General features: G+C 52.3%; 4 protein-coding genes and 1 non-coding gene across 5 annotated transcripts, besides 2 other annotated features; 3 read left to right on the forward strand and 2 right to left on the reverse strand.

Moving 5' to 3' along the window:
* Window positions 1-2,178: 2,178 nt before the first annotated feature.
* On the reverse strand, window positions 2,179-3,998 carry SMAC4_05320 (uncharacterized protein). Its single transcript, XM_003346377.2, has 3 exons — window positions 3,812-3,998; window positions 3,412-3,737; window positions 2,179-3,356 (listed from the first exon to the last, which is right to left on the reverse strand). Exons 1-3 carry the CDS (start codon window positions 3,963-3,965, stop codon window positions 2,526-2,528), a joined length of 1,311 nt encoding a protein of 436 aa, XP_003346425.1. The 5' UTR covers window positions 3,966-3,998; the 3' UTR covers window positions 2,179-2,525.
* Window positions 3,999-4,897: 899 nt separating this feature from the next.
* Window positions 4,898-4,904: a sequence feature (Short protein (SMAC4_13640, WPJ63352.1) was converted to a misc_feature.).
* An 80-nt stretch (window positions 4,905-4,984) lies between these two features.
* Window positions 4,985-5,055: a sequence feature (Short protein (SMAC4_13640, WPJ63352.1) was converted to a misc_feature.).
* A 697-nt stretch (window positions 5,056-5,752) lies between these two features.
* SMAC4_05321 (uncharacterized protein) lies at window positions 5,753-8,169 on the forward strand (the record flags this gene model as incomplete). The annotated part of the gene is made up of 6 exons (XM_066090266.1): window positions 5,753-5,816; window positions 5,920-6,278; window positions 6,339-6,533; window positions 6,588-6,634; window positions 6,689-6,976; window positions 7,053-8,169. 6 exons carry the CDS (start codon window positions 5,753-5,755, stop codon window positions 8,167-8,169), a joined length of 2,070 nt encoding a protein of 689 aa, XP_065946844.1.
* A 3,092-nt stretch (window positions 8,170-11,261) lies between these two features.
* SMAC4_05322 (uncharacterized protein) lies at window positions 11,262-16,846 on the forward strand. The gene is made up of 2 exons (XM_003346379.2): window positions 11,262-14,673; window positions 14,738-16,846. The coding sequence occupies exons 1-2, from the start codon at window positions 13,163-13,165 to the stop codon at window positions 14,853-14,855; spliced, it is 1,629 nt and encodes a 542-aa protein (XP_003346427.1). The 5' UTR covers window positions 11,262-13,162; the 3' UTR covers window positions 14,856-16,846.
* A 212-nt stretch (window positions 16,847-17,058) lies between these two features.
* On the forward strand, window positions 17,059-17,178 carry SMAC4_13641. Its single transcript has 2 exons — window positions 17,059-17,095; window positions 17,143-17,178. It is a non-coding gene; the product is annotated as a tRNA-Thr (tRNA).
* A 567-nt stretch (window positions 17,179-17,745) lies between these two features.
* SMAC4_05323 (uncharacterized protein) lies at window positions 17,746-23,391 on the reverse strand. Its single transcript, XM_003346380.2, has 3 exons — window positions 23,120-23,391; window positions 19,045-23,046; window positions 17,746-18,985 (listed from the first exon to the last, which is right to left on the reverse strand). Exons 1-3 carry the CDS (start codon window positions 23,213-23,215, stop codon window positions 18,623-18,625), a joined length of 4,461 nt encoding a protein of 1,486 aa, XP_003346428.1. The 5' UTR covers window positions 23,216-23,391; the 3' UTR covers window positions 17,746-18,622.
* Window positions 23,392-24,746: the final 1,355 nt, after the last annotated feature.

Below are 24,746 nucleotides of genomic sequence, written 5' to 3' on the forward strand. Positions count from 1 at the left end.
GAAACAATAGGAAGCAAAGGAACGGGATGAGAAGGATGCAAACCCCAGAAAAGGAAAGAGCCACATACAGTTTCAATGTTCTGGCTTGCCCTGGAGATGGAGAGTGAAGTTGGGTCAACACTCCGCTCTCACCTTATGGTCGGCAGGTCGACGATTAACAGACGGTGGGATGGGCCGCTGGTAGCGTTGATAATGCAGCATCGGCGGAGCACTTCAGTTCAGGTCGGAGTTGCCTTGAGGTTCGGACAGAGCAAAACCTATTCAAGGGCGTAATTGAGGTAGAGCCAGACAGAACGTCGAAGGGCATCTAGGAGAGGCACTGGCAGGTAGTAAGATTTGGTGGAATGCGACGACGATGGTTTTGTAATGCAAAATGCACACACACGCAGACACGCAGATACACCCGAACACACACGCCCGACACTAGACTAGACTGCTCGTGGGAGAGTCGACGTCGGGATGTGTGGTGCCGGTGTTGTTGGTGCCGAGAGCTATGTAAAGGTTGTAGTAGTGGAGGGAGGCAGCAGTGCGGTGCAACTCCTCTCGCGCGCGCGCATAACTTCCTGTGAAGGAGGACTTGAAGCAAACTCCAGTCGTTGAGGTTAGGATGGAGGGTGATTGATGGTTGAGATCCAGGTTTGAAGATCGAGAAGCTGGATACCTAAGTAGCTTCACCTCAGAGATGCCGTGAATTGTTGTGCAGAGAGAAGGAAGGCAAGGGGCCAGAGGCAGGGGCAAAGGAAGACTGCGACTGGCGTGAAAGTGCACTGGCAGTGTTGCTGAGAGTGAATGAGTGACCGGTGACTGGAACGCGGCGGCAGAGGAGACGGGAAGGTGGTGGACAGTCGGCGGTCGGTCGTCGCGCGCGTTCGTTCCCTTCAGGACTGGAATGGAACTGGGTGGGTGCTGCCAGGTGCTTGGCACCAAGAAAGCCGCTCTGGCCAATCAGCACGCTCCGAGACCACAAAAACTGGTCCATGCGCTGCAGGCACCAGCCCCGGCAATGCGAACCACCTCAAAAAATCGCAATTGCCCCCTTGCCCCGACATTTCGACCGTCGTTCCAACTTTGACGCGTCGTGAATTGAGCACTCCTATTATCACCGTCACCAACACAAAATTGTTGAGGATGGCGGTTCAGATTGAAAGCAGAGACAACAGGGAGCATGGGGAAAGGTGAATTGAGGGTGCAAATGCAAAAATGAAGCGACAATTCAAAGAAGCGAGTAATTCATGGAAAACGATCGTTGAGAGTGAGACGCGTCTGAAATAAAGATCCCAAAAGCTATTTAAAAGAGGCAATGTCGTCATACCATTTTGAGCTGGTTGGGGCCGGGTGCCGGTGAGGAAAACTGCACTGGCTCTTGGTCGCTTGGTGGGGATTGTCCCCACGTGGCTTTCGATTGCAGTGCGGCTCAAGCACTTCTCGACCTTCAGTTCGCACGACGCAAGGGTCCAACGAGGGGAAGCGGCCGGCAAAGGACGGACGGGGTGGTCAGGGCAGCGGGCCAGGGGAAACGAGGGACGGACAAAAGTCTTGGACGCTTGGGGATGCACAAGGGACTCCATCGTTCCATGTTGGGTGATCGGCTTCGGTCCAGCCCTACCGACGGCATCTCACACCGCGGGGCGGCCAGCGGCCAGCGGAACAGCGGCCAGAAGGTGACGACAGGGCGGATGTCCATCCAACCCTATGGCTGCCTTTTTGCTTCCTTTTCATGCTGGCCCGGTCGTTGGCTAACTTGATATCAGCTCATGATCCACCAGGCACCTTCATTTTATATATGTTAAGTTGATATTTGTGGCTCAACTGGCGTTAGCTGGTTCAAGTTTTTAATCATCTTTGCCCCCGTCACTCGTCTTGTAGCCCATCATCAGTTCAGTTCCAATCTTCAGTATCTGGTCCGTGCGGATATCGGTAGTAGACATACCCGAAGAGGTTGGCCAAGTATTGATGTACGCAGAACCCGAACTCGGGGGATGGAGTTTTGTTGGGTGGCCATACTCTTACATGGCTTTAGATGTCACTGCATCTCTTTGACACCATTCAGGGCTTATAAAATTGTGAGACAATGGGCTTCCTGCCATGCATTCATGGCCCATCATTTTCCATGACTATTCTCTACACCGTCTATACTATGACATATGCTTTTAAGCGTAACTTTTTACTGCCCGAACCGCAAAATAACTGCTGGATACCTCCGCAACATGCTCATATAGTTCGGTACAAGTCATGGCTCTCTTCTCGATTAGGCGCTTGGGGCTGTGATTGGCCAGCGCCTGGATGTCGCCTGCGTGTCTCAACAACACACCATGGTGGTTGCGGCTGGAAGCGGCCATACTTCCTGCTGAACATTCGCTTCTCTCGCCAAAACCATGCCCTTCCCCAGAAATTCGTAGCGCGCTTCCAAGAGTAGGCGCCAAAATGTGCAATGTAGGACTGGGTGGAGATTTTGCAAGGTGCATAATCTAACTACACTTGATGATTTGATCTGTGGCCGTGATCCCGGCTCCGTACAGAATGATTTACCTCTTCCTCGCCGGCAGTCTGATCTTGGGGAACTGGAGAGGCAGCTGCAGCACGGCAAAGTTCTCCATCTTGTCGGCGACCTTCTGCTGCTTGACGCGAGCACCAATCTCGATAAAGTATTGGTTGAGCTGCTTCTGTTCCAGCTTGAGATCTTCCCTCAGGTCGATCGTGTTGACCCTAAAGCCGTCGATAATCTCGGCAAACGCGCAGCAGTGCGTCATCAGAAGGTCGACATGCGTCTTGCGCATAACGCCGCCGTCCGAGAACTTGCGGCGGATGTTCTCGATCACAATCTCAGGCGCTGGTGCCATCACCTCGCGCAGCTTATCCCTCTTGCCAATACTCCTTGTGCCACGCTCCCTTCCTTGCGAGGTGGCGTTCCAGAAAATGATGACGAACAAGAGGTACCGCAGTACCCTCAGTCTATGCACCGCGTCGTCGCTGCTTGCTACGTTGGAGACGCGCTTGGCGACGAAGCGTGAGGGTACCTGGATGTCCTCTAGGTTCTTGACGCTCTCCTGCCAATCCATCACTGGTATCGCGTTCAGAACCTCGGATCCGATAATCTGGGCTGGTACGTAGACGTCGGCGATGTCCTTGGCGTCGAAGTTGCCGCGCGGTACTGGTCGGGCGTTGTCGACAGCGGCTTGGAGGTCCTCCTTGGTCGACATATCCTTGGTGGCGGTCTTGATAGCATCCATCATCACCAGTTCGCTCTGGCCTACCTTTTGGGATGTAATGGCGTTCTCGGTCACGTCGCGGATCGCCTTCTTCGCCTTCTTGGTACCGAATGCCTCGCCGAGCTCGTTCCTCATGGCCATCATTTGCTGTTGTGCCGTCAGTCTCTGGCTTTATGCCCCTAAACAACACTTCCATGCCTACCTGTTTCTGGTTCTTCTCCTCCATTGCCTCGTCAACGGCCTTCTGCGACCTGACTGTACCCCGGAGCACCGTCTTGCGCGCCTCCACAATCTCGACCTCGGCGGTTTTGGGGTTGAAGATGCCGATGTAGTGCTTCAGATATGGGTCTGACGAGTCGCCCGTCCTGTCCTCGCGAGCTGTGTAGTCCATCGTTCGGTGGTTGGCAGAGTGCAGCAGCAACTCTTGTGCGGGCGCGCCATTCTTCTTGCGCTTCGAGGTCTTGTCGGCCGGGGTGGCATAGGCTTGGAATTGTATGGATGAAGAGAGAGCGAGTCCCGAGGTCGCGGCTGGGGTCGCATGTTAGAGTCTTCCTCCATTGGGACTTGTCGGCCATGGTTTCAGCCGATCAACATGTGCTTACCAACGACCGGAGGCGCATACTGCGGCCTCTTCACGGCACCGACATTGATGAACTTTGGCGACTTGGATGATTTCTCGGAGTCGACCTTGGTCTTCTTGGTTTTGGATGTCGTATCCTCAGCGCTCTTGCGCTTCTTGTCTGATGAGCTACCCATGGTGGTTGTTTGCGGGCGAACAAATGTGCTGGAGTCGTGAAGTCCCGCCAAATCAAATGGATCATGCAGCTGGAGAGTCGCTGTCTGAACTTCTGAGTGGATCCCGCAGCCAGAAAAAAATTCTGCCGCCTGCCGGGGTCCCGTATCAGTTACCGCCTTTGCAATCGGCACAACACACTCGATGACGACGATGTGATATGTTGATGATTGTTTTGAGCGAGTGCGAAACGCGAATTGGTCATCGCGAAGAATCAATTGGTATTTATCTGTTCGAAGAGAAGAAAACGCAGCAAGCCGCAAGAGCTCTGAGCAACCACGAAGACATTGAGGGGATCAATCAAAATTACAGGGACGCGATTCCTTTGCCTTTGCGCATGTGGGACACGGCCTACAGCGTTGTCAAAAAAAATGTTCATGGACGTCGCAAAATTGCCGGTCCCTGGCGTCCAAATTCGATGTCAGTTCGAGGGCAGAATGCCATAAATGCTGTCGGCGAGAGATGTTTGATTCAAGGGCATGCAATTCACGAGCGTCACAGAAATACAGAAGTATTGTGTCATGAAGCGAAGCGGCCTTTATTGATGTTGCGACTGGTATCCCGAATTCGCATTCCCAAACTAGACAGTTTGCTTCCACCGGCGTTGATCCGTAAACGTCCCTATTGCTACTCAACCATAAGTTGACAGGCAACCAGCCACTACCATATCCACCAACAAACAGTTCCGTTCTTGTGCGTGCCGCAGTTTGATGTGCAGCATGTCCCGAGGGGTGCATGTTCCGTAGGAACCCTGAGTTCGCCTGATCACCGCGAGGTTTCAGAGCGACCGATGTGGCGTCATTCCGTGTTGAGGAGGAGTCGACACCGAGCCCAAGTTGTTTGATGGCTTAGAGGATGAAGTCAAGAGCTGATTGGGTCGAGTGAGGCGAGGCGTTTATTTGCTGGGATCGAGTCAGCACAAATGCTCCAGAGTGGCGAATGTAGCAGCATCAATGGTCGATGCGTCCATGGTGAAACTTACGATCTCGCTCTCATCTTTCTTCTCTTGCGCTTAAGGCGTCTCACGCGCTTCTTTCTCCACTTCGCTCTCATCTTGAACTGCTTGGATGTCAGTATGCGGCAGAGCCGATGGTGGGGGAGGGCAGCACGAACATCTTGGATTCAAAGATGAATTTGAGTTGGTGATGGGAAAGAGTTTCAACTTGCGGAGGAGGAGGGGGAACTTTTATCTAATAGGGCTCCAGGGCAAGCAGCCCTGTGGGGTAAGTCAGGTGACGCAAGCCCAAATTGCCAAAAGCTGTCGCTCTTTGTTTGGTTGCAGTCCGTGCGGTGTGCGACCTTTGCCCTAGGTGGCCCAAGCTCCTGCGGAAGAGAGCTTGGACTGCATCAGAAGCTCGACTCGGAGCTCGACTCCTTCGTGCCTGCCTGCCTGGCGAGCCTCAACCAGCGACACTTCACTTCCAAACTGCAACATTCTGATGAAGGGGAGGTACGATCTGTCTGCCGTGCGTGAAAATTTTGCACAATGGCTGGAAACGAGAAAGAAAGGCCGATGTCAAGGTATCGACTTGCCTCCCACTCAGTGAAAACTCTCGTTCCTGTGATCCTGAACTCTTTCCAACATCAATTCATCCATCCGCAAAGCCCCGTTTGGCGATGAACAGTCAATGCCATATGCGGCCACAAGTGACAAGATCAACGCTTTCATGAGTCGAGGACTACCAGTCTCTACTTGATCATTTTTATCATCCTTTGCTCAACCTGTTTCTGTGTTGAGATCTGGCTCGAGATGTCGGACAAGCCTGTGGCAAGTGTTTCTTTCGAAGACACTAGCACCAATCCTCCTACCAGAGGTAGGTCCTATATCATTATCCTGGGCAGACCGTGAATGTTGTCATACCGTCTCTGCTGGTCTCCTCCAACCGGTGCTCCCTAACTTTCGAGTCGTAAGTCCAGGCGGTTTCTACATCAGGCCAAACCAGACAGTCAGAATTGGTCGTGACACGGACCGAGACAATAATGACGTTGTCTTTGCCCATTCCGCGGTCTCAAGAAACCACTTTGAGCTGTATTCCATCACTGTTGACGAAGAAGGCCGCCATACACCACTTGTGTTTGTGCGAGACAGGCAGTCTTCCAACGGAACTTTGCTGAACAAAAAGTGTGTTGGAAAGAAGCCTGGCATCACTCCGGGAAGACTACTCCAGAACGGGGATATCATCTCTATCGATTCTTACATTACTTTCAAGTTCTACCAGCTCGAGGAGGGAAGTTCATTCCCTTGTCTCACTGCACGCCAGCGAGAGGAGCTCAAGGTACCGTAAACGGTGTGCGATTAAAACGTTCATGTCATGATCTAACTTGAAAGTTTCCAGCTGCTTGAGGACCGTTATCTGGTGAAAGACCGCACGTTAGGAGATGGAGCCCATGCTGCTGTCTACCTGGCCACAGATGCTCTGACAGGGCAGCAGCTAGCTTGCAAAGTGCACAACTTGGATAGACGGCCTCGGTCGCATCAAATACTCCGTCGAATCAAACAAGAGGCAATGCTGCTGAGCTATCTCGATCATGTAGGGATCTTTAACGACACACAGAGAGGGTCTTCACTAATTCAAAGTCGTCAGCCGAACATTCTTTCCATCAAGGCCGCCTTCGAATCAGAGCATTCTGTGTAGGACTTCCATCATGGTCAGCGGACACGTTTGGGTAACTAACGTTGCTCTAGATACATTTTCACGGAACTGGCTACTGGTGGTGATCTTTTCTCACTTCTATCACGCGAGAGGACACTCCCCGAGTTAGAGATACGTTGGATTATACGCCAGATCCTCAATGCTGTTGACTACATCCACAAGAAAGGGGTTGCGCATCGAGACATCAAGCCAGAGAATATTCTCTGTGCCATAGCGCCCAATGTCTCTTACAGGCTGGTCCTCTCCGATTTTGGGGACTCCGCTGTCACCAACTATGGAAGATTAAAATCCGAGGTTGGAACAACCTTCTATCGCGCCCCGTAAGTTTCTGACTTCCCCTTTTTAGTTGACTTGTTTCACTGGATTTTTGAGAATCAATGCTAACGATTGGTTCAGCGAATGTTATAACTCCGAGCGAGGTCACTCACTGTCTGCCGACATCTGGTCCATTGGGATGCTTTGCCTTCAGCTTTTCTCTGGATTCCAGGAACTTCCGAACTTTCGTCATCTCGACTTCGCCAGCCAAGGCAGAATTGACCGTTATCTCAACATCATTTTTGGTGACCACAGCTGTGACGTTACTATTCAAGATGGCGCCCCAACCTATGACGACGACGAAGACGACCCCATTGACCCTCAAACATCCCGCCTCCGTCCAGATGAAGACATCTCGAGCGATGCAAAGGAGTTCATTCGCGGATGTCTCACCTACAACAGCAGGCACCGGCTCACAGCGCGCCAAGCTCTTATACATCGCTGGATGTGCGAGTCTGAGGAAGATGACTCTCTCTTCAGACGTCTTGAGCATGACAACGCCGCTTCATGGGAGCCCAAGAAGATCCGGCTAGGTCCTTTCATCGAGAAGCTCGGTACGGCAACAGATGCGCACGATTGCGATGGAGAACAAGAGCCAGGTATGATGGCAGAACCCGTGGAGGAAGAAGATGGAGGCGAGAACATAGATGCTAAGATATCGCCCCATTTACCAAGAAACCCGACCCCATTGCCGCCCACCTCCTATCTATCATCATCATCATCATCCCACCAACGAGGAGACGGGGCCATAGGTCACCCATTAAGCAGCAACGGCCCGTCTTCTCCTCCGCTGACAATCAGAGCCCGGAAGCGCCAGCCAGGTCTGTGGGCAGACTCTGAACCATCTTCTGTCTCTGAGGAAGAAGACCAAGGATGCGGAAGAAACGGCGTTATAACCGCAAATCGACCCCCTCTGCCCTCTTTCACATTTACTCCACCATCACCAGACTTGCCAGAACTTTCTTCGTCACCCTTGATGCCACTGTCACTGTCACAGGGGTCAATCATCCTCGGCGAAATGCACAGTAACGAGCATGGCGACGAGCGTTCAATGGAAGATACATCGATGACTGAGATCTGCCCGCGTGGTCAGCCACCCACACCCGCAGCAACTTGGGCTCATCTGAGAGAAGCAGACAAAAGACGAAGCGAATTCAAGTTGACCGAGGGTAAGAGACGGAAGACCTGTCCTGTCTGAGCGCCGACCGCCTAGCGCCTACTGTGGACTGATGCCTCCCAACCCGAGATGCTTGCTTCTGTATGATGGCGCTCGGGTGTCATTGACATGTTTGAAGCACAAGACTTTGTGTTAGCAAATTTGTACGAGATAACCCATGGTGCTTTTGACGCATTGTAGGTTGATTTGTTCTTTAAGTCGCTCGTTGGTCGTTGAAGGTATGGATGATGACCCGGCGGTGCGGGGATGTGCATTCCGTTTTAGTTGGGCTGAGTTCAAACGACATCATGCGGCTGGTTAGGCACATGTCATTGATTCTTCCACCCACCCAAATCCTTTCGTGGGCACCAGCACGCTATCGGGGAGGGGAAACGAGAAAGATGAAAAGGAATGGAGGCTGTTTGAGATATGGCTCGGTGGCTTGCCAGGGTCTTGGGCGGTCCAGACCCGTGATGTGATATCGCATGGGTAGCCTGCGAAATCGACGACCTTTCGCCTCATTGTATGTACCAAGACCCGATCTGAGAAGCATCATATCGTTAGCTATTGCCGAATGTATGTATGTGATAATTTCTGGGTCCTGACTGCTGACGATTTTCCTTTCAAGCGGTCCTCGCGAGGTTAGCGCTCGCTTCCTTCTTGAAGGGAAAAATACGTAAGAAATGCCGTTCGGCCAGTTGAAGAGGGCAGTCGCTTTCGTGGATTCAAGACTGCGGGGAGCGGCTAAAAACAGCAGCACGTGCTGCTTGGTAAACCGACACATGTTGATGAGGAGGTTGTCGTCCATTCCATTCCTTTGGGACCCTTCTCTTCGGGATGACTGCCGTCATCAACCGATACGTTCACCAATATGATATTCCTAAAAGGTTTGCCGGGTTTGACGACAGAAATACAGCCAATACATGTCCAAGTCCACAATCGCGACCGACCATGACCAACTTCCAATTGCCTGAGAGCACTCTAGCACCTACCTAGTTGAGGTTACCGTCGCCGCGCGCAAGCTGAGCCGCTTACGCAGTATCAGTCGCTCTCTTTGATAGGCCCATTGAGTAAACCGCACAGTATGGTAATCAGCCAGATGGACATCCTGAGTGGCTTCGGAGGTTTCGCTTCGGTTGGGGAACTTGGAAGACGGGGGAAATCCTTTGGGAACTTGAAAAAAGCACAAGACAGGCAACACAAAGACGAGAGAGTGAGAGAGACCAGACAGACAGTGCAATCTCCCATCGGTGGCCAAGGCAACCCAAGATTGAAGTTTGAAGCTCTATTGACCCCGACTTGTTCATTCTTCCAAAGTCCGATCTGAAGAGTGAAGTCCCCCAAAAGCTGTCAAGTGTCAAGCCCCAATCTCAACTGGACCTCGCAAGACCCCAGAAAATGTGGAGAGTGTGACAAGAGAGGCCCCAGTCTCCTATCCCGATGCCGATTGACCCTGCACGCGTTGTTTCCACTTGGTCGTCGTCGGAGCGGGTCAGTTGTGGGTGAGTGGATATGCGAGTCAATCATTCATGGCGGATCACCTCATGGGACTGCACGGGAAGCAGCCCGGTGAGGAAGTGAGGAAAGGGAGCTTCTTCTTCAGTTCTTCCAGTTCTCATCCACCATTTTACCGTTGAGTGAGTCAAAATCTGTCCATTTTCTTCTCACCTGCGCCCGTATGGTCCACTTCGAATAACGTCCGATATTCTGGGTCCTCGTCATCAGAAATATTGGTTTGAGAAATGTTCGGCATCCCATGGTAACGTGTAGACATACCTGACATGGCACCGGTAGAGGGATGGTGAGTTACCGAATCAGAGAGGGCGAATCGCAGTGCCAATCTTGTACCTACCTAATTGTCCGATTTAAAACGCAGCCCGAAAGTGCGGAAGCTTTTCAACCGCTGCATCTCTAACTGGAACAGACGGCATGGCATCCCTATCGCGAGGAAGGAAGGAGGCTCATCCTTCGCACGCGGCATTCTCGCATCCATTTCGCATCCCCGCCCTTTTCCTGCCTCAGCATGGTGGGGTCATGAGAGATTACAGTACCTCCCGGCCGTTCGTGTGTTGAACTTGGTTCGTGAACCACTCGCCTGGAGGTGGGTTTCGTGCGTAGTGTAGAGGTGAGGTACTCTACCCGCCCTCTTGTCATTGAGTAGCACCTGTACTGTTTCTTTTGCCAGTCATCATGGTTCTTGGTTTATGGTTCTATTGAGCCGAGTGAAACGCTTTCACTGCAATGAGGGAAGAAAGCGACATGGAAACGAGCGTTGAGATGGATCAATCTTGTGATGCAGTCACCTTGAAACATTGAAACAGAGGGAAGATGGCATTGAGTTGGTAGTCGAAAGGGCAGCAACGATGTCCCCACACACCATCATTGCCATCGCTGCCCTGGGGCCTGGGCGGCGCCTGTCTCGTTCTTTCTCTTTCAAACTGCAAAGAGCCCCTGTGGATGCTGCGATGGTGGATTGTGAATCTCGACTTCCCTCCTGAAAGCGGAGATGCGTTGAACGTCATTGTCGATATCGAGGGGTTCCCTTTCTTGTCAGTCATTGCCGATGTCCACTGCCACTTCTGTGCCCGTCTGCCGCTCGAGTCGTCGACGAGTCCATTTGTCTCTCAATTGCATCCACACAGCACCGCAATAATTATAGCAACAGTGACAGCTAAGATGCCATGTACTATGTACGGTATCTTGGTTTCCAGGCTTGTGGCACTGCCCCCCGCCTGACAGGCACTGACAACTGACAGCGCTACACTCGTGTCGGCGTCAGTCTGCCATTCTCATGGAACTGTGACCTTTACCCAGTTCCTGTCGAGACGTGGCTCCGTGGGTACAGTAGGTGCAATGTCAGCCAGCCATATCTCGCATGTCGTTCCTCTAAACGCTCAGGCGCCGCCGCATGGACGGGCAGACGGGATCGGGATCCCTACGGGAAAAGGAGCCTCACAAGTCCCCGCAACCACTCTCTCGGGCTGTGCCTCCCTCCGTCCCAGCACAGCTCAGTTGGAATCGCACGAACCGGCGGACGGACAGATACGGTATCATTGCACCCACCTGTTCAACTGTTCACCACCTGCCCGTTGCTCATCTGTTCTGCTCTTACCTAGCATAGCACAGCAATGAACCCCCCACCTAAGAAATGCGCCAAAGAGAGGAGTCAAAGAACGAAAGCGACGGGAGGAGGTCCTTGAAGCGAACGGACACATTCCAGAGACCGAACCTTGAGACCGTGCCAATATCAAAAGAGGCATACTGGCATGGTCCCCATCAAAACCAACTTTGCTGCTTGGGCACAAGAGTTCATCAGATCTCGCCGAGTGCATCCTCCTTTCTCCTCACTTACAAGATCCATCAACCTACTCCACAACAAGCATTGTCAGCTGGCCCCTAGACCTAGACTTGGTCAATTCTTGTAAAGCCGCGGAACTTGGGGGTTGTCAACATCTCCAAAATATCGCCATCTTCAACAAATGGGAAATCCATCAGCGGCAAGCCATCCTTTCTTGTATGTCTCAGGCCGGGAGAGACCTTGGCACTCTTGGATGAGACCCCTGATCATTTCACAGCCGGGCCTCAGTTCCCCGAGGTGAGGTGTGCTAAACGAGCCGAACGAACCACAGCTCTCAGCTGGCACGGTGCCCAGTCGCATTTACTCCAACTGCCCTGGGTCCCCTTCAGGCTCCCCCTCCCCGCCTCCACTCTTTTTAGCTCTGGTCGCACTCACGCAACAGGGCATCAGCCAGTGGGCAGCCAGTGGGCAGCCAGTATGGTGAGTGGGCAGCTGCACCTGCACCTCCCATCCTCCATCGCATCGGGCTGCTGCACCTTACAACGACTTGGGATCCCGCTCTGAAATGTGATTTCCCCGGGCTGGCCCTCTTCATTGCACCCTTGCAACCTTCTTCCTCCGTCCAGGTTGTTGGTGGCTGCCACTGCCTTGCGGCTTAAACCGTTAACGATCCCCCATCCCATCCACCCCAATCTTAGACGAATCCTCCACTGCCTCGCTACACTCTCTGTGCCTCTTTCCAGGCTTCGCAGCCCACGACACTTCAACCATTGACAAGACTATCCGAAGATTTAGACCACCACGTCTACCCACCAGAGCGGCCGCATAAAAAATACCGGACGGAAGCAACGGTGTGGGAATCTCCGGGCCAAAAAGAGACTCGGTGGCCTCACCTACCTCTACCTACTTATACACAAACTGTACTGGATCGACTCCTGGTTGGTAGCCAAGGTAACCACGGAATACGGATTACCTTGACCTTGCACCCTAAAGAAGTACCCTTGTGTCCCCATCGTTGTCTACACGGGACTACCGTCCATCGCTCTCTGGCTGCTGCTTCAAATCTCCCTCCTTTTCTACCTTGTCCCGGATATCCACCAGCCGTTGCTGTCAGGGCCTTGAGCCGCATTCCGCGCCTTCAGCTTCCCCAGACGCCCAGCCCCCCGCCCGCTTCACTGTCCCATCTGCTTGTTCCATCTGGCTCGGGCTTGCAATTTACAACCCCCCGCTCAATCAAATCAGTCACGAGGCTGCTCCCGCTTGCCTGATACCCCAGCGTCGCGTTCTTACACGCCCTTTCCGATCTGCTTTGCGACTTCGACCTGGACCCTCTCCCCGCTAAACTCCTTACCACACACACCATACACCCCGGGCTGCTTCTTGCGGCTCTTACATGCCCGCCGCCCTACGCTGCCGTTCCCCAGCGCATGGTCACAGCTGCGCGCGAACTCACATCTCCGATACTCCGACTTCGACTTTACCAGGACCGCTGTTGGGAGTTGGGAGCCCTCGGGAAGGGCTTTGTTGACGGGGACTAAGGAACGACCGGGGCGAAACTATACGGCCGGTGACCCACGAGTGGTTGCTACAAGAGGTGGAAAAGAACAAACTTGTCTGCAGTACATGACGGGCGACCTACGGTCAACGGATCACAACATCCACGTATCGGCCCGATCTTCGATGGCGAACTGATAGACGTTCATTCCGCGAGCGAGAGCACCGACGACACGCGAAATTATGAGTACGACGGCGGCTTCCACTCTTGCCTACGATCCCACTGGAGATCGCTACGATCCAGATGAGGTACTACTGGCCCAGAATAGCCCGTTGATGAAGCCCTATCACCCCCAGCTTGGGCCACCAACGAGCTCGCTGGACGAGTTCCCCTACCCCAAAGTCAGTCCTCCTTCCAGTCCGAGAAACAAAAGGTCTGATCGTCACCGCATAAAGTCAAGACCGAGTCAGGGTGATGCCGTCTTGCTTCAAATGCTTGACGGAGGGAGACGCCCAGAGATTGCCATCCAAGCCGGCCTCGAAGCCTTGCCATCAGAACATTCCGATACCGACAGAGACGACTCCCTTGAGCCCGACAGCCCGGGCAATTCCTCCATGGATGGTAATGATATCATTCAGAGCCCTCAATTCAACGGGGAAGACCGCGATGACGTTGAACACCTCCACCTAAGCCTTCGGCGTCGAAACATGTCAGCCGAGCCGCCTTCCAGGGACGTTGATGCCGGTGGTGGCTTTGATAGCTTGCAGTCGCTAGCAGCTGGTGCCTTGGGTGTGGTTCAAAACCTCAGCGCTCCCAGTGTCAAGCAGGAAGAGGCAGACGCAGGTCCCACGCCGCCAATCACCGAGCATGATACCATCAAGGAAAGTGCGCCACCGGCGACGATTCAATCAACCATAGCAGCGAGGCGGGCCGAGGCGGATAAGGCTAGAGACAGGTCAACCCAGCCTGCGATGCTGACTCCGTATAGCCCACGAGGAATTGCCTTTTCACCCCCAGAGCCCGGAAGCATCCCTCCGATTACTTCACCTACAAACCCCCTGACACCCAATAGTCTACCCGAAGGCTTACCACCAATCCAGCCGACATCCCCAGTGTTTGAAGGGGCCTTACAGCAGACGCTTCCATCCATTAGGGATTCTCTAGGAGTGGCGGTTCTCAATCCACTGTCCCGTCCCATAATCGAACGCAGTCCACATCAACCTTATCCCGGCTCTCCTCCAGGTTTTCCCAGTCTGCTTTCCTACACGAACCATGCATCGCCGCCACAATCGGCATCCGACCCATACCGCCGGGAGCCTGCTTCGCCGTACTACTTCTCTCAAGGGAATGGCATACAGCGACCGCACGATTATGGCAGCGGCTCAGAACTCCCAGCTCCGGATCATTCGCGCAGTCACATGAATCCCTCCGCAACATCACCCGGATCCATAGCCGACCGAATGAGCATCGATGGTCTAACCAGCCATACGGGTACTTATGTGTGCAAGTTCCAGGGTTGCAATGCTGCACCGTTCCAGACGCAGTACTTGCTAAACTCGCACGCAAATGTTCACTCATCCGCGAGACCTCATTACTGTTCCGTACCAGGGTGTTCCCGAGGCGAAGGTGGAAGAGGTTTCAAGCGTAAGAACGAGATGATCAGGCATGGGTTGGTGCATGATTCGCCAGGCTATGTGTGCCCATTCTGTCCGGACCGAGAGCACAAGTATCCTCGTCCTGATAACCTCCAAAGGTAGGCATTAGCACCTAAGTGACCTTGGGCCCGCGAGAACTAAATGCTAACACTGATACTGCAGACATGTACGAGTACATCATACCGATAAGGACAAAGACGATCCCCTTTTGCGAGAAGTTCTTGCTCAACGCCCCGACGGCCCTAGCCGTGGCCGGAGACGCCGAGGTGGCCCGAATTGAACCCTGCCATCACCCAACACCGTGTTGTCAACACGCAAAATTTCCATTGCTTTTGTAGATTCTTTCTTCGCTTCACCGCCCATTTTCCCCTTTCACTTCTACCACTTATTGCCTGTCTTTAGTGTTTGCCGCCTGGTGGGTGTACATAGGCAGGAAACTTGTCACAGCAGGGCTACAACTACGGCACAAAGAGGACGCAAATGCGTGGTTGACCCTGGCGTGGTCGGTTATGTTTTGCTTCTCTTCCTTCGTTTTCATACCGGCCATTTCTTGTTGTGGATCACAACAAAGGAGATTTGGTTTTTTTCAGCATGACAGGCAAGCGAGTGAAAAGGCACCAAGAGCTGCAGCTGTCTGTCTGTCATCTTTGTGGACCTTGAAGCCAAGCCCCTTTACCGCATGTCACCACCCCCTTTAACACAACACTCGTTCACTTTAACCCCCCGATTTTATCTTTTGTAACCCTTTCTTCTTTGCGACTTATACTTCGTCGACACGTTTTTCTTTGCTTTCAGCGGGGTGTTTTCTGCCAATCAGCCGCCCCCTTGCCTTTGGTTTTTGTCGAATTTTTCATGGCGTCATGGAGTTTGCTGCTTGCTGGCTGCACATCATATACCACTAGTCTGCGAATTCTTATACCACACATGTTTTTGCTGTTGTTATTGCTTATCGTTTGTTACTTTACCCACTTTACTTTAACTTCTCTTCTGTGATATGCTATAGGGCCTTGCCTCCTTGGGTGGCCTCATTTGTGATGTATGGGGCGTGGGGATTTTTTGAAAGAAAGAGAGAGCGAAGCAATCGATCTCCCCAATTTTTAACAAGCACAAATTCATTAGCACTTTCTGATGGTGTTCGTCCTTCGTATAGAACCTTGATTGCTTTCGATTGATGGGGGTTGTGTGCGTGCTGGGTCATACATGTAGTGTTGGTATAATCTAAAGAAAGAGCAAGCGGGCGTAGGCAACATTGGAAGGATGGGACTACCCATGAGAGGTAATCCTACGGGCATTGCGAACCATCATGCATACCTCGGCGAAACTTGGGTGGACAAACACATTCACGGGTTCAAGTCCGGATCCAAATCACTATTGCCAAAGCGAGTTTTGAACAAACCACAAGCTAGGTAATAGCACATAAGAGGATTCCCGAGTAGTAAAGAAGGATATAGCAACGTAATTCAAGCCCTTTTCTCTTAAGCAGCAGCCATAGGGACATGTGATTCAGACTTGCTTTCCATGGTTTGTCCACACGGGACTCCTACCGGTTTACCGAAATTCCATGAGCACAGGCTGTAAGGATTCCTCACACAATTGAATCAAAAGGCGGGCCGTTATACCTATGCATCCAGGTTCCTTCCTCGGTTGAGGCTGACTTGTGAGTGGTGAACAAAAGTTGCAAACTCGCTGTCGTCATGCAGAGCCACTGCAGGCTGCATATATCTCAGTCGCATTCCGCTTTCTCTCACACCACCAGAAGCAAAGATCAACGGCCAAGAGGATGGGTCTGGCTGGAACGAAAGAACGCCTCATTTTCCATCCAACGGGTGAGTTCCGCGATTTGTGGACTTGACCCCCGCGCCGAGAGATTTTCGGTTCGCTGTCGTTCGAGAGGGAAGGTTCTATGGTCGGCTGCGGGCTGTACAAGTAGAGTGTTGGCGGTCGTCGGGGGGGTGGTGAACTTCAAGGCCAACGCTCGCAAGATACTATTCCCAAGCGAGATCGTGAGATGAATGGCTATTACGACTGGAAGCTGTTCTATGAATGGAAAAGTTGGAGTTCTTTGGGAGTGACTTTACTGAGCGTTTAGGATGACGTTTGATGATGTCGGGTACCACAGCATTTCTAGCTCGTTGATATTGTAGGCGTATAAGTCAATTATAATTTTAATAATGGCATGCGACAGATGGTGTTTCTCAGTTAATCATCGCCATAGTGCGCCCCTCGTAATTAAGAAGGAAAGAAATAACCGGGAGTACGCGAGCGCGCGCGCGCTTCAGTTTTTTTACGAAAAAACTGTCGTCGTCGTCCGTTTAAAGTTGTGATGTTTGATTGTTTGTTGTCGGATCAAGGTTGCGATGTTGGCATTTGTTTCAAGGTGTTGCTTATGATGGTTGGTAGTCGGGATGACCTAGGGTTTTGTCGGTATATAGGTAAAGAGCCAGACAAGGTTAACCAACAACTAACCACCACGCAAGGTGTTGGCCTGCTTAGCATAGTGGCTAATGCGTTGCACTTGTATAACCTTGTCCGCTTCTTCACTAAGAAAAAGTGGATATTGTCTCGACATGCAAAGATCACAGGTTCGATTCCTGTAGTAGGCATTTCTTTTTGCACTTTTCTTAACTTTGTTTTCTTGACCATGATTTTTGGCATTGCCAAGTTGCGTCGAGGATTTCAGTTCTCTTCTGCTTCTACTCCGTTGATTGATGGCTTTTCGATGGATTCGTAGGTAATAATGGATGCGATTGATTGGTGTTGAGCAAAAATACTGTATGTAGCAAGTAGTAGTTAGTTAGCTAGTTGAAGGTTGAGTGAGAGATGATGATTAAACATGTCATGAAGTCCGTCACAATAATCATGGTTGATCAATCCTGTTTTCATTGTTTATGATCCGTCAATGTTCCCATCAAACCTCTTTTATAACCGCAGAAAACGGTGATAGTACATATACGCTTACACCCAGACACGCATCCTATACTCTCGTTAGCAAAGACCTTCGGAGGGATGGAGATACGCAGCATCTAGGGAAAGCGCAAACTAGGGACAGAAGTCTGATCTCTTGATAGAAGATCCACGAAAATAACTGTAGCGGGCCGGAGGGGGCTGCGAATCCCTGACTCGAGTGTGAGCAAACCCATCTTTCCACAAGCTGAGAGATAAGTTGAGGTGGCCACCCATCCATCATCCATCGTGTGAAGGATCGATCATATGAGTCCAGGCAGCAATATCAGTCAGAACATGGGTGATCAACACATCAACGTGGTTTCTATTCTCTAAATCAGCCAACCAGCAGTTGAAAACCATACAAATAGACTCGCCAATTTGTCACAGACAAGTCACGCAAAAGTCAAGAAGATGGACGAAAGAAGATGAACGGAAAGTTTGTGGTGTTGCTGTACAATTTGGTTTCATAAACACTACCTGTCAGCAGTCATTAGCTACACGATACTGGTCAACCACACAACTACGTAACTACCACCGAGCCATCTACCATAACACACCCAAGCCAACACGAACCAGCGGGTCATCAAAAACCATATAAGCATAACACAAAGTCTTGATAACTAGGTAAGTAAGTATCCTATGTCAATGCCACGCACGATACCTAAATCCATAACCATCCCTGCCATTCCCTTGACCAGAAAGCAGAAAAGCCACCTGAAAACCAAACTTCGTCACTGCCATTTCTTCATCCTTCATCTCCGTTTCTTTGCTTCTCTGCTTCTCTTCTTTGCTTAGTGTTTATTCTTTTCCTTCTTCCTCTTTGACTAATCGAAAGTCCATGCCATGCCATGCCATATGTACGTACGTCCGAGGGGTTGTTTCGTATCGTAAGGTTATGTATGTATACAAAGACTACCAACACTGGTAGTCTACTTTATCTGATCCATCCATCGACCACATCACCTCCTCCTCCCTTCTTCACGATTCATCGGGAACAGCCATCTAATCTTCTTTCGATAAACCATCCCCTTCCTCACCATGATCAGAAAGAACACTACTGCTGTCCCTTCTTTGGGACCGCCTCACACGTTGACGAGCCCGCTAATCCTCATCACCGGCTTCGCTGCCCGCCCCGCTCGTGCCGTTCATCACCTGGCTGACGCTCATGCTGTTTACCACTGATGTCGATGCCGTTCCGCTAGACGAGGAAGCAGCAGCGTTATTGTAAGACGTTGAGCTAGACACGAGCTTGATCCTGGTCGGTTGGGTCGGTGCTGGCGCTGGCACGGCAGGTGCCGACGATGGCTGAGGTGTCTCGGTAGAGTTGGTAACGGTGGAGGGGGCGACTGAGCCGTCCTTTGTTGAGAGTCCTCCTACGGAGAAGGACGACGAGGAGGGATCCTCGAGGGTGCGGAGTTCGGGGTGCTCGTTCAGCTCTCTTTCGAAATGAGCCTTGAAGTGGGCCTGAGACATGGTACGTTAGTAAACTGTTATGTAAGTGATAGGCGGCGGGAACAACATACCTCTATCCTGTTTGCATCCATGAAAATCATAGATGTGTCGTCGTTGAACGTCCTGCAGTTGGTCACCAGCAGCTCCAGGTCTTTCCGCATATCCGAAAGCGAGTGGTAATCCTCCTTCTTCATCTTTTTCTCGATGTCCTTCATGCAGATCGGGTTCGTGATCATGAGGTAGTAATCCGGCCATTCACGCTTAGGTGGCAGCTTGACGAAAGGACCGATGATCAGCCTGGTAGGCGGGCCTTCGTCTTCGTCCTTATCGCCGTCTAGGTTCTCCTCGGGCGCATCATCCTCCACTTCGAGATTCATCAGTCCATCGTAGATCCGCCTCATGCTCTGCTGCAGCTTAGTGCGCATCTCTCCGGAGATGCGGCCATCCCCGTTTGATACAGCCTTGGGCCGACCACCGGGTCCGCGACGCTTCTTGGCGGCAGGAGGTTCATCATCACCGTCCTCTCTTGGGCGCTTTTCGAGATTCTTGCTACCAGGCTTGCGGCCACGCTTCTTAGGTGTCGGGATAGGTTCCGCTTCCTCAGTGCTAGCGCGACTAACCGATGGTGATATATCGCCGACGGAACCTCCAGCACTGTTGATGATCGCCATCTTCTTGAGCCTGTTTTGCTCACGGCGCTCCTTGCGAGCTGCCTTACGGGCAGCAGCGGCCTCCGGCGAATCGTCGTCGTCGTCCACCGCCATGAGCCACTGCTCTTCTGTGAGACCGTCGTCGTATTTGACCTTTGTGCGCTCACGAGCTCCACGACCGAGAGAAACCGCTTCTTCTTCCTCAATCGGGTTGCCGTCTTGAAGGTAGATATCGGGTAGTTCCTTCTCAGCCATAAGGCGAGGAATACCCTTGCAACCCGGCAACGTACCGTAGAGCGGATCGCGAGCTCTTTCATCGTCAAGCTGCTGGAATGTGACCAATTCGTCTTCGTTACGGGCCAGAATCATGTTGAGTTCCTCGTCATCCATCTCTTCCTGCTCGCCAACCTCCGCCATGTCTGCCGTTTCAAGCAAAGTCCTGAGCATGGCATCACGATCGGTTTCGGATGACTTGTTGTCGAAGCGACCGGCCTGAATGACCTTTCCGTCCATGTCAAGCTTGAATCTTGCACGCTCCAAGATCTTTTCTTCCACCGAGGCCGAACTGATAAGACGCAAGATACGCACTTCGTTCTTCTGACCGATACGATGGGCACGATCCTGAGCCTGCAAATCCTGATGGGGGTTCCAATCCGAGTCGTAAATGATGACGGTATCGGCGGTCTGCAAGTTGAGACCCAAACCACCAGCACGAGTGGACAGGAGGAACATGAAGTAAGGCGAGTCAGGGGCGTTGAAAAGCCTCAAGAGTTCGGAACGGTCCTCGGATTTGGTCGTACCATCAAGCCGGAGGTACTGAATGCCGCGGAACCTGAGGAAATCCTCCATAATATCCATAATAGCGGTCATTTGGAAGAACATCAGGACACGATGGCCCGTTGCCTTATACTTGGGCAGCACACGGTCCAAAAGCTCAAACTTACCGGCCGTTCGCCACAACAAGTCGTTGCTGGTGTTGGTGGGGTTCATTTGGTTCTCGACTTCGTCAAACACAAACGGATGGTTGCAGAGCTTGCGGAGCTGCATGATCATGTTGCTCAAACCACGAGCACCAGTCTTGCCTCCCTTGCCGTCGCTGACAAGAATCTTTTGGTGGGTGACCATCTGCTTGTACAGACGTTGCTGCAGGGCCGAGAACTTGCACTTGATGACTTTTTCCGTCTTGTCCGGCAAATCCTTTTCGACATCCTTTTTGAGACGACGCAGCAAGAAGGGCCGCAGCACCTTGTGTAGACGACGAATGACGAGAATCTGCTCTTCTTCTGTGAGTTCCATCTTGTCTTGCCCACCCGTGTTGGCGAAAGGAGTGTTGAACCATTCATCAAAAGTCTTAGCTGATTTGAAGATGTTCGGCAAAACGAAGTTGAGCATGGACCACAGTTCGGCAAGGTTGTTTTGCAAGGGAGTACCCGTGAGGATCAAGCGGAATCGGGTGCTGTAGAACTGTTGAATGGTAGCGCTCAGCTTGGAGTTAGCGTTCTTCATACGATGTCCTTCATCAATGATCATGTGGAACCATTTGATCTTGCTCAGCAGCGGACGATCCTTTATGATGTACTCGTATGTCGTAAGCAAGACCTGGAAATCACCACGACGGATTCTGTCCTGGTGCAGTTTGCGGGTGTTGGGAGGACCCTTGTAGACGATCTTGGAGACGGATGGCGCCCACTTATCGAATTCGAGGTTCCAGTTGGTGAGCGTACTGAGCGGAACAATAACGAGGTATGGTCCATTCTGCTGCTTCCTCTCGATGAGGTACGTGACCAAACTGATTGTCTGAATGGTTTTTCCGAGACCCATTTCGTCGGCCAGGATACCGTTGAGGTTGTTGTTGTAGAGCGACAACATCCATTGCAGACCCTTGATTTGGTATTCCTTGAGCTGGCCACCGACCAGAATGCTGGCCTGTTCCGTGACCTCTTCCTTGATTCTGTGCGCAACGGCATAGTAGTCGATCTTCCGGTTACTTTCCTCGTCCTCGTCAACATCGCTTTCCTCTTCTGGGATGCCCTGCACGTCGTCGCCATAACGCTCGGCGGCCTCGCGCTGCTGCGCACGAACTGACGAGGCGAGCTGGTGAAGGAACCCGTCGGTCTGGCGGAGAAGGTGAGTAATACGGGTATCCTTGGCCTGGTCGAGCAGCTTGAGGTAAGCTTCTTCGTCGTTGGCCTTGAGGGCCTGCAGACGCTGCTTGGCTGTCCTTTCCACCCTCTTCTGCTCCTCCTTTTCGATGTTGAAGTGGTGCGCATACATGAGACGACCCATCTTTTGCAGCTTGTTACGCTGGATCGAGGCGACATTTTGTATCTCCACCTTGTGGTTTTGGACCGCTTGCAGAAACTCGACGTGCTTCTTGCGTTCCCTGTTCTCGCGCGCGTCACGCTGCTGCTTCTCAAGCTTCTCGGTAACACGAGCCTCTCTAACACTCTGCTTCTTCATGCGGCGGTACATTGTCCTGTTTGTCGTCATCGCAAGGTTGTCGTAGTGGAGCATCTGTTTCCCGACCCTATCCCTCAGTGCTCGCTGCTTGGAGTACAATGCCAACTTCTTCATTTCGATAATGGCCTTGCGCTTAGCCGTGTCATCGGCGACGACCTCATCTTTGCTCGTGTCCCAATGCGCAAGGTTACCCGGGAGGCTCTTGAGCTCGGCATAACGAGCGCTCATGCGATTGAACACGATCTTCTCACGGTCCGCCCTCAGCTGCTCGAAATCGACACCCGTAGGGAAAATGCCAGGGATGATGAGGCGATTCTTCCGGCGCCCATGCTCGAGATAGTTGATGCTGTTCTTAACCAGGCCAGCTTCTAGTGGCAACTTGACCGTCTTGAGCTCGCGCGCCTTTGGTGTTGAATCATCCTCCTCCTGACCATTGGGACCGCCGGTCTTAGGGGCCTCTTGGGTTGGTGTACTCGAGTTAGTCTGAGAAGCGGACGCGTTGGAAGCCGTTTGCGCAACCTGGGCGGAGTTACGCCGAGCTCTGAATTCGTAAAGTTGCTTTTGGAGGGCAGCCGGTACACCCTGATTCCGACTTAGCGCCTGGAAAGCCTTTATCTGATCCTTGAGGAGCTGAATCTGAGCCTTGGTATAGGGAACACTTCCTTGCGGCTGGCCGGTTGGCATACCTACAGGCTTAGCGGCAGGCGTCTTAGGAACCTGACCTCCAGAGACACCGTCCGTCTGTTGGGGTCCGGGGCCACGGCCAGGCTGCCCTCCGTTAACAGCACCGCTTGCCATCTGTTGTTGTTGTTGTTGTTGTTGTTGTTGCTGCTGCTGCCGTTGCATCTGCTGTTGTTGCTGCTGTTGCTGCTGTCTGCGGGATACGGCCAGGATGATGTTATGAAGCTTCATAAACTCGGGATCGTTTTGAGGGACGCCCTGCTTCTTTAGCTGCTGGTAGCGCTGTTGGAAGTTAGCTTGAGGTCATCACAAGATCGCATTGGAATGTCATGATGCGACTGAGAGGAAAACATACCGCATAGACTTCTTGAAGTTGTTGGCCGCTCATGTTGGCAGCCATCACCATTTGCGGGTGCTGCGCAACGGCAGCAGGCATTTGGACACTGGCCATGGTGGAAGCGGGAAAGAGGAGATGTTGACGGGGCTATCGAGACCGTCGAGAAAATTGAATTCAATGGCTGGCGGCAGATGTCACCGTCGGCGCATAATCCATGGACGACGATAGTCGCAGTGGGGTTGCGTCGCGAAAACGGCTTGGTGGACGTGACCAGGACGTGTCGTGAAGCGAAAAAAAAAAAAAAAAAAAGAGCAGCGAGTGAAAGGCGCGTCCTAGGGATGGACTGCAATTACTAGGTAATGAATAGGCAAGAATGCAAAGATGCGGCAATGCTTGTCTGAGCGGTATGCACAAGTCCGGACGACGGATTAGACGATGCGCGGTGGACAGTCGTCGGATCGCGTCGTTGAGGTGTGTGCAACGAGCAAGGGTGGCTTCACCGAACGTTGAGGGCGGTGGTGTTAATCGACCTCTCCTGTAGTTCAGCCGTCGTTGTCGGACAGGATGGGTGGTGAAGCGAGATGGTCCAGTTCAAAACCCGTTGTTCTAAAAGACTATCTGGATTCGAGAATCTTTTTGCTGTACGGTTATGATGGTAGTGGTGGGTGGTTGCCGTCCAAAGTGGAATCTAATATCCCAATATTGAGTGGCTGCGTCGATTGTCGGTGGGATGGACTCTGCGAACGTCGACCAGGAATTGTTAAGAGATTCCTCCAGTTGCACTGCAAAAAGACTAGAGCCAAAACCTGGTACTAGTAGAGTGGGCAGTGGCAGTGGGGGAAAGAGGCGGACAGTCGGGGCGGGAAAATGAGGGTAGACTGGTGGTGGTTGAGTGCACTGTAGAGTGTAGATAGAGGCAGGCCTCCCTTGGGTGAGAATGACCTCTGCTGACTGAAGGTCGGACAAGATGGAAGGAAAAAAGCCGGAATGGCAATCGCGGACGGCGCGTTGGGGGTGGTGGCCGGGTACGAGTGGGATGCGCCGGGGATTGAGTGGTCCCGTTTTTTGTCGGCGGTTTCCTGATGGCCTCAATGAGTCGCAGGGGAAAGTGGTGATTTTTTTGATGCACAAGCCTTCGCGTCCACTGGCTTGGTTGGAAAGTAGGTGATGGAGAGAGGTCACGGTCGGTCAGGTCGGCAGAGAGACAGACAGACACATTCAGCGGGTGCGGGCGGGCGACGTGAGACTGGAGCGCGCGCAGAGCCAACAGGCAGAAACAGCAGACAGGGAGTCGGGTGGCAGCATCCAGTGCCAGCTCGCCTGCCTGCCCGGCAAGAGCTGGCAAAGTGGATCCAAGTGGCTAATGCTCGTGTTCAGCCAGAGGCTCCACGTGCAAAATCTGGCTGGGAAAGCTTACGTAAGGCAGCGCTCGGCCGCTTTTTGCAACTCAATCAGGTTTCACGCATTCGACTCCATCCCTGACTTGTGCAGCAGTCTAGCCGTTCAGGAATTAGCGACAAAGCAAACATCAGGAAATCCAATCGCTGCCTCAAGATTGAGCGCATGGACCTCGCATTTGCCATTGGCCCCCAAGAGAACTAGCCTAAGCGTTTATGCAGAAGGTTCTAGTCTCATAGTCCCATTG

The sequence above is a fragment of the Sordaria macrospora genome, chromosome 4 (genome assembly GCF_033870435.1).
Source record: "Sordaria macrospora chromosome 4, complete sequence".
Lineage (NCBI taxonomy): Eukaryota > Fungi > Ascomycota > Sordariomycetes > Sordariales > Sordariaceae > Sordaria > Sordaria macrospora.

Coding starts and splice junctions, on each gene's coding strand:
- SMAC4_05320 (XM_003346377.2), bottom strand. CDS start 3,965: ATGGGTAGCTCATCAGACAAGAAGCGCAAGAGCGCTGAGGATACGACA. Junction 3,738..3,811: donor GTATGCGCCTCCGGTCGTTG/GTAAGCACATGT, acceptor ATGCGACCCCAG/CCGCGACCTCGGGACTCGCT. Junction 3,357..3,411: donor AGGAGAAGAACCAGAAACAG/GTAGGCATGGAA, acceptor ACGGCACAACAG/CAAATGATGGCCATGAGGAA.
- SMAC4_05322 (XM_003346379.2), top strand. CDS start 13,163: ATGAGTACGACGGCGGCTTCCACTCTTGCCTACGATCCCACTGGAGAT. Junction 14,674..14,737: donor CGTCCTGATAACCTCCAAAG/GTAGGCATTAGC, acceptor CTGATACTGCAG/ACATGTACGAGTACATCATA.
- SMAC4_05323 (XM_003346380.2), bottom strand. CDS start 23,215: ATGGCCAGTGTCCAAATGCCTGCTGCCGTTGCGCAGCACCCGCAAATG. Junction 23,047..23,119: donor AACTTCAAGAAGTCTATGCG/GTATGTTTTCCT, acceptor AACTTCCAACAG/CGCTACCAGCAGCTAAAGAA. Junction 18,986..19,044: donor TGGATGCAAACAGGATAGAG/GTATGTTGTTCC, acceptor ACCATGTCTCAG/GCCCACTTCAAGGCTCATTT.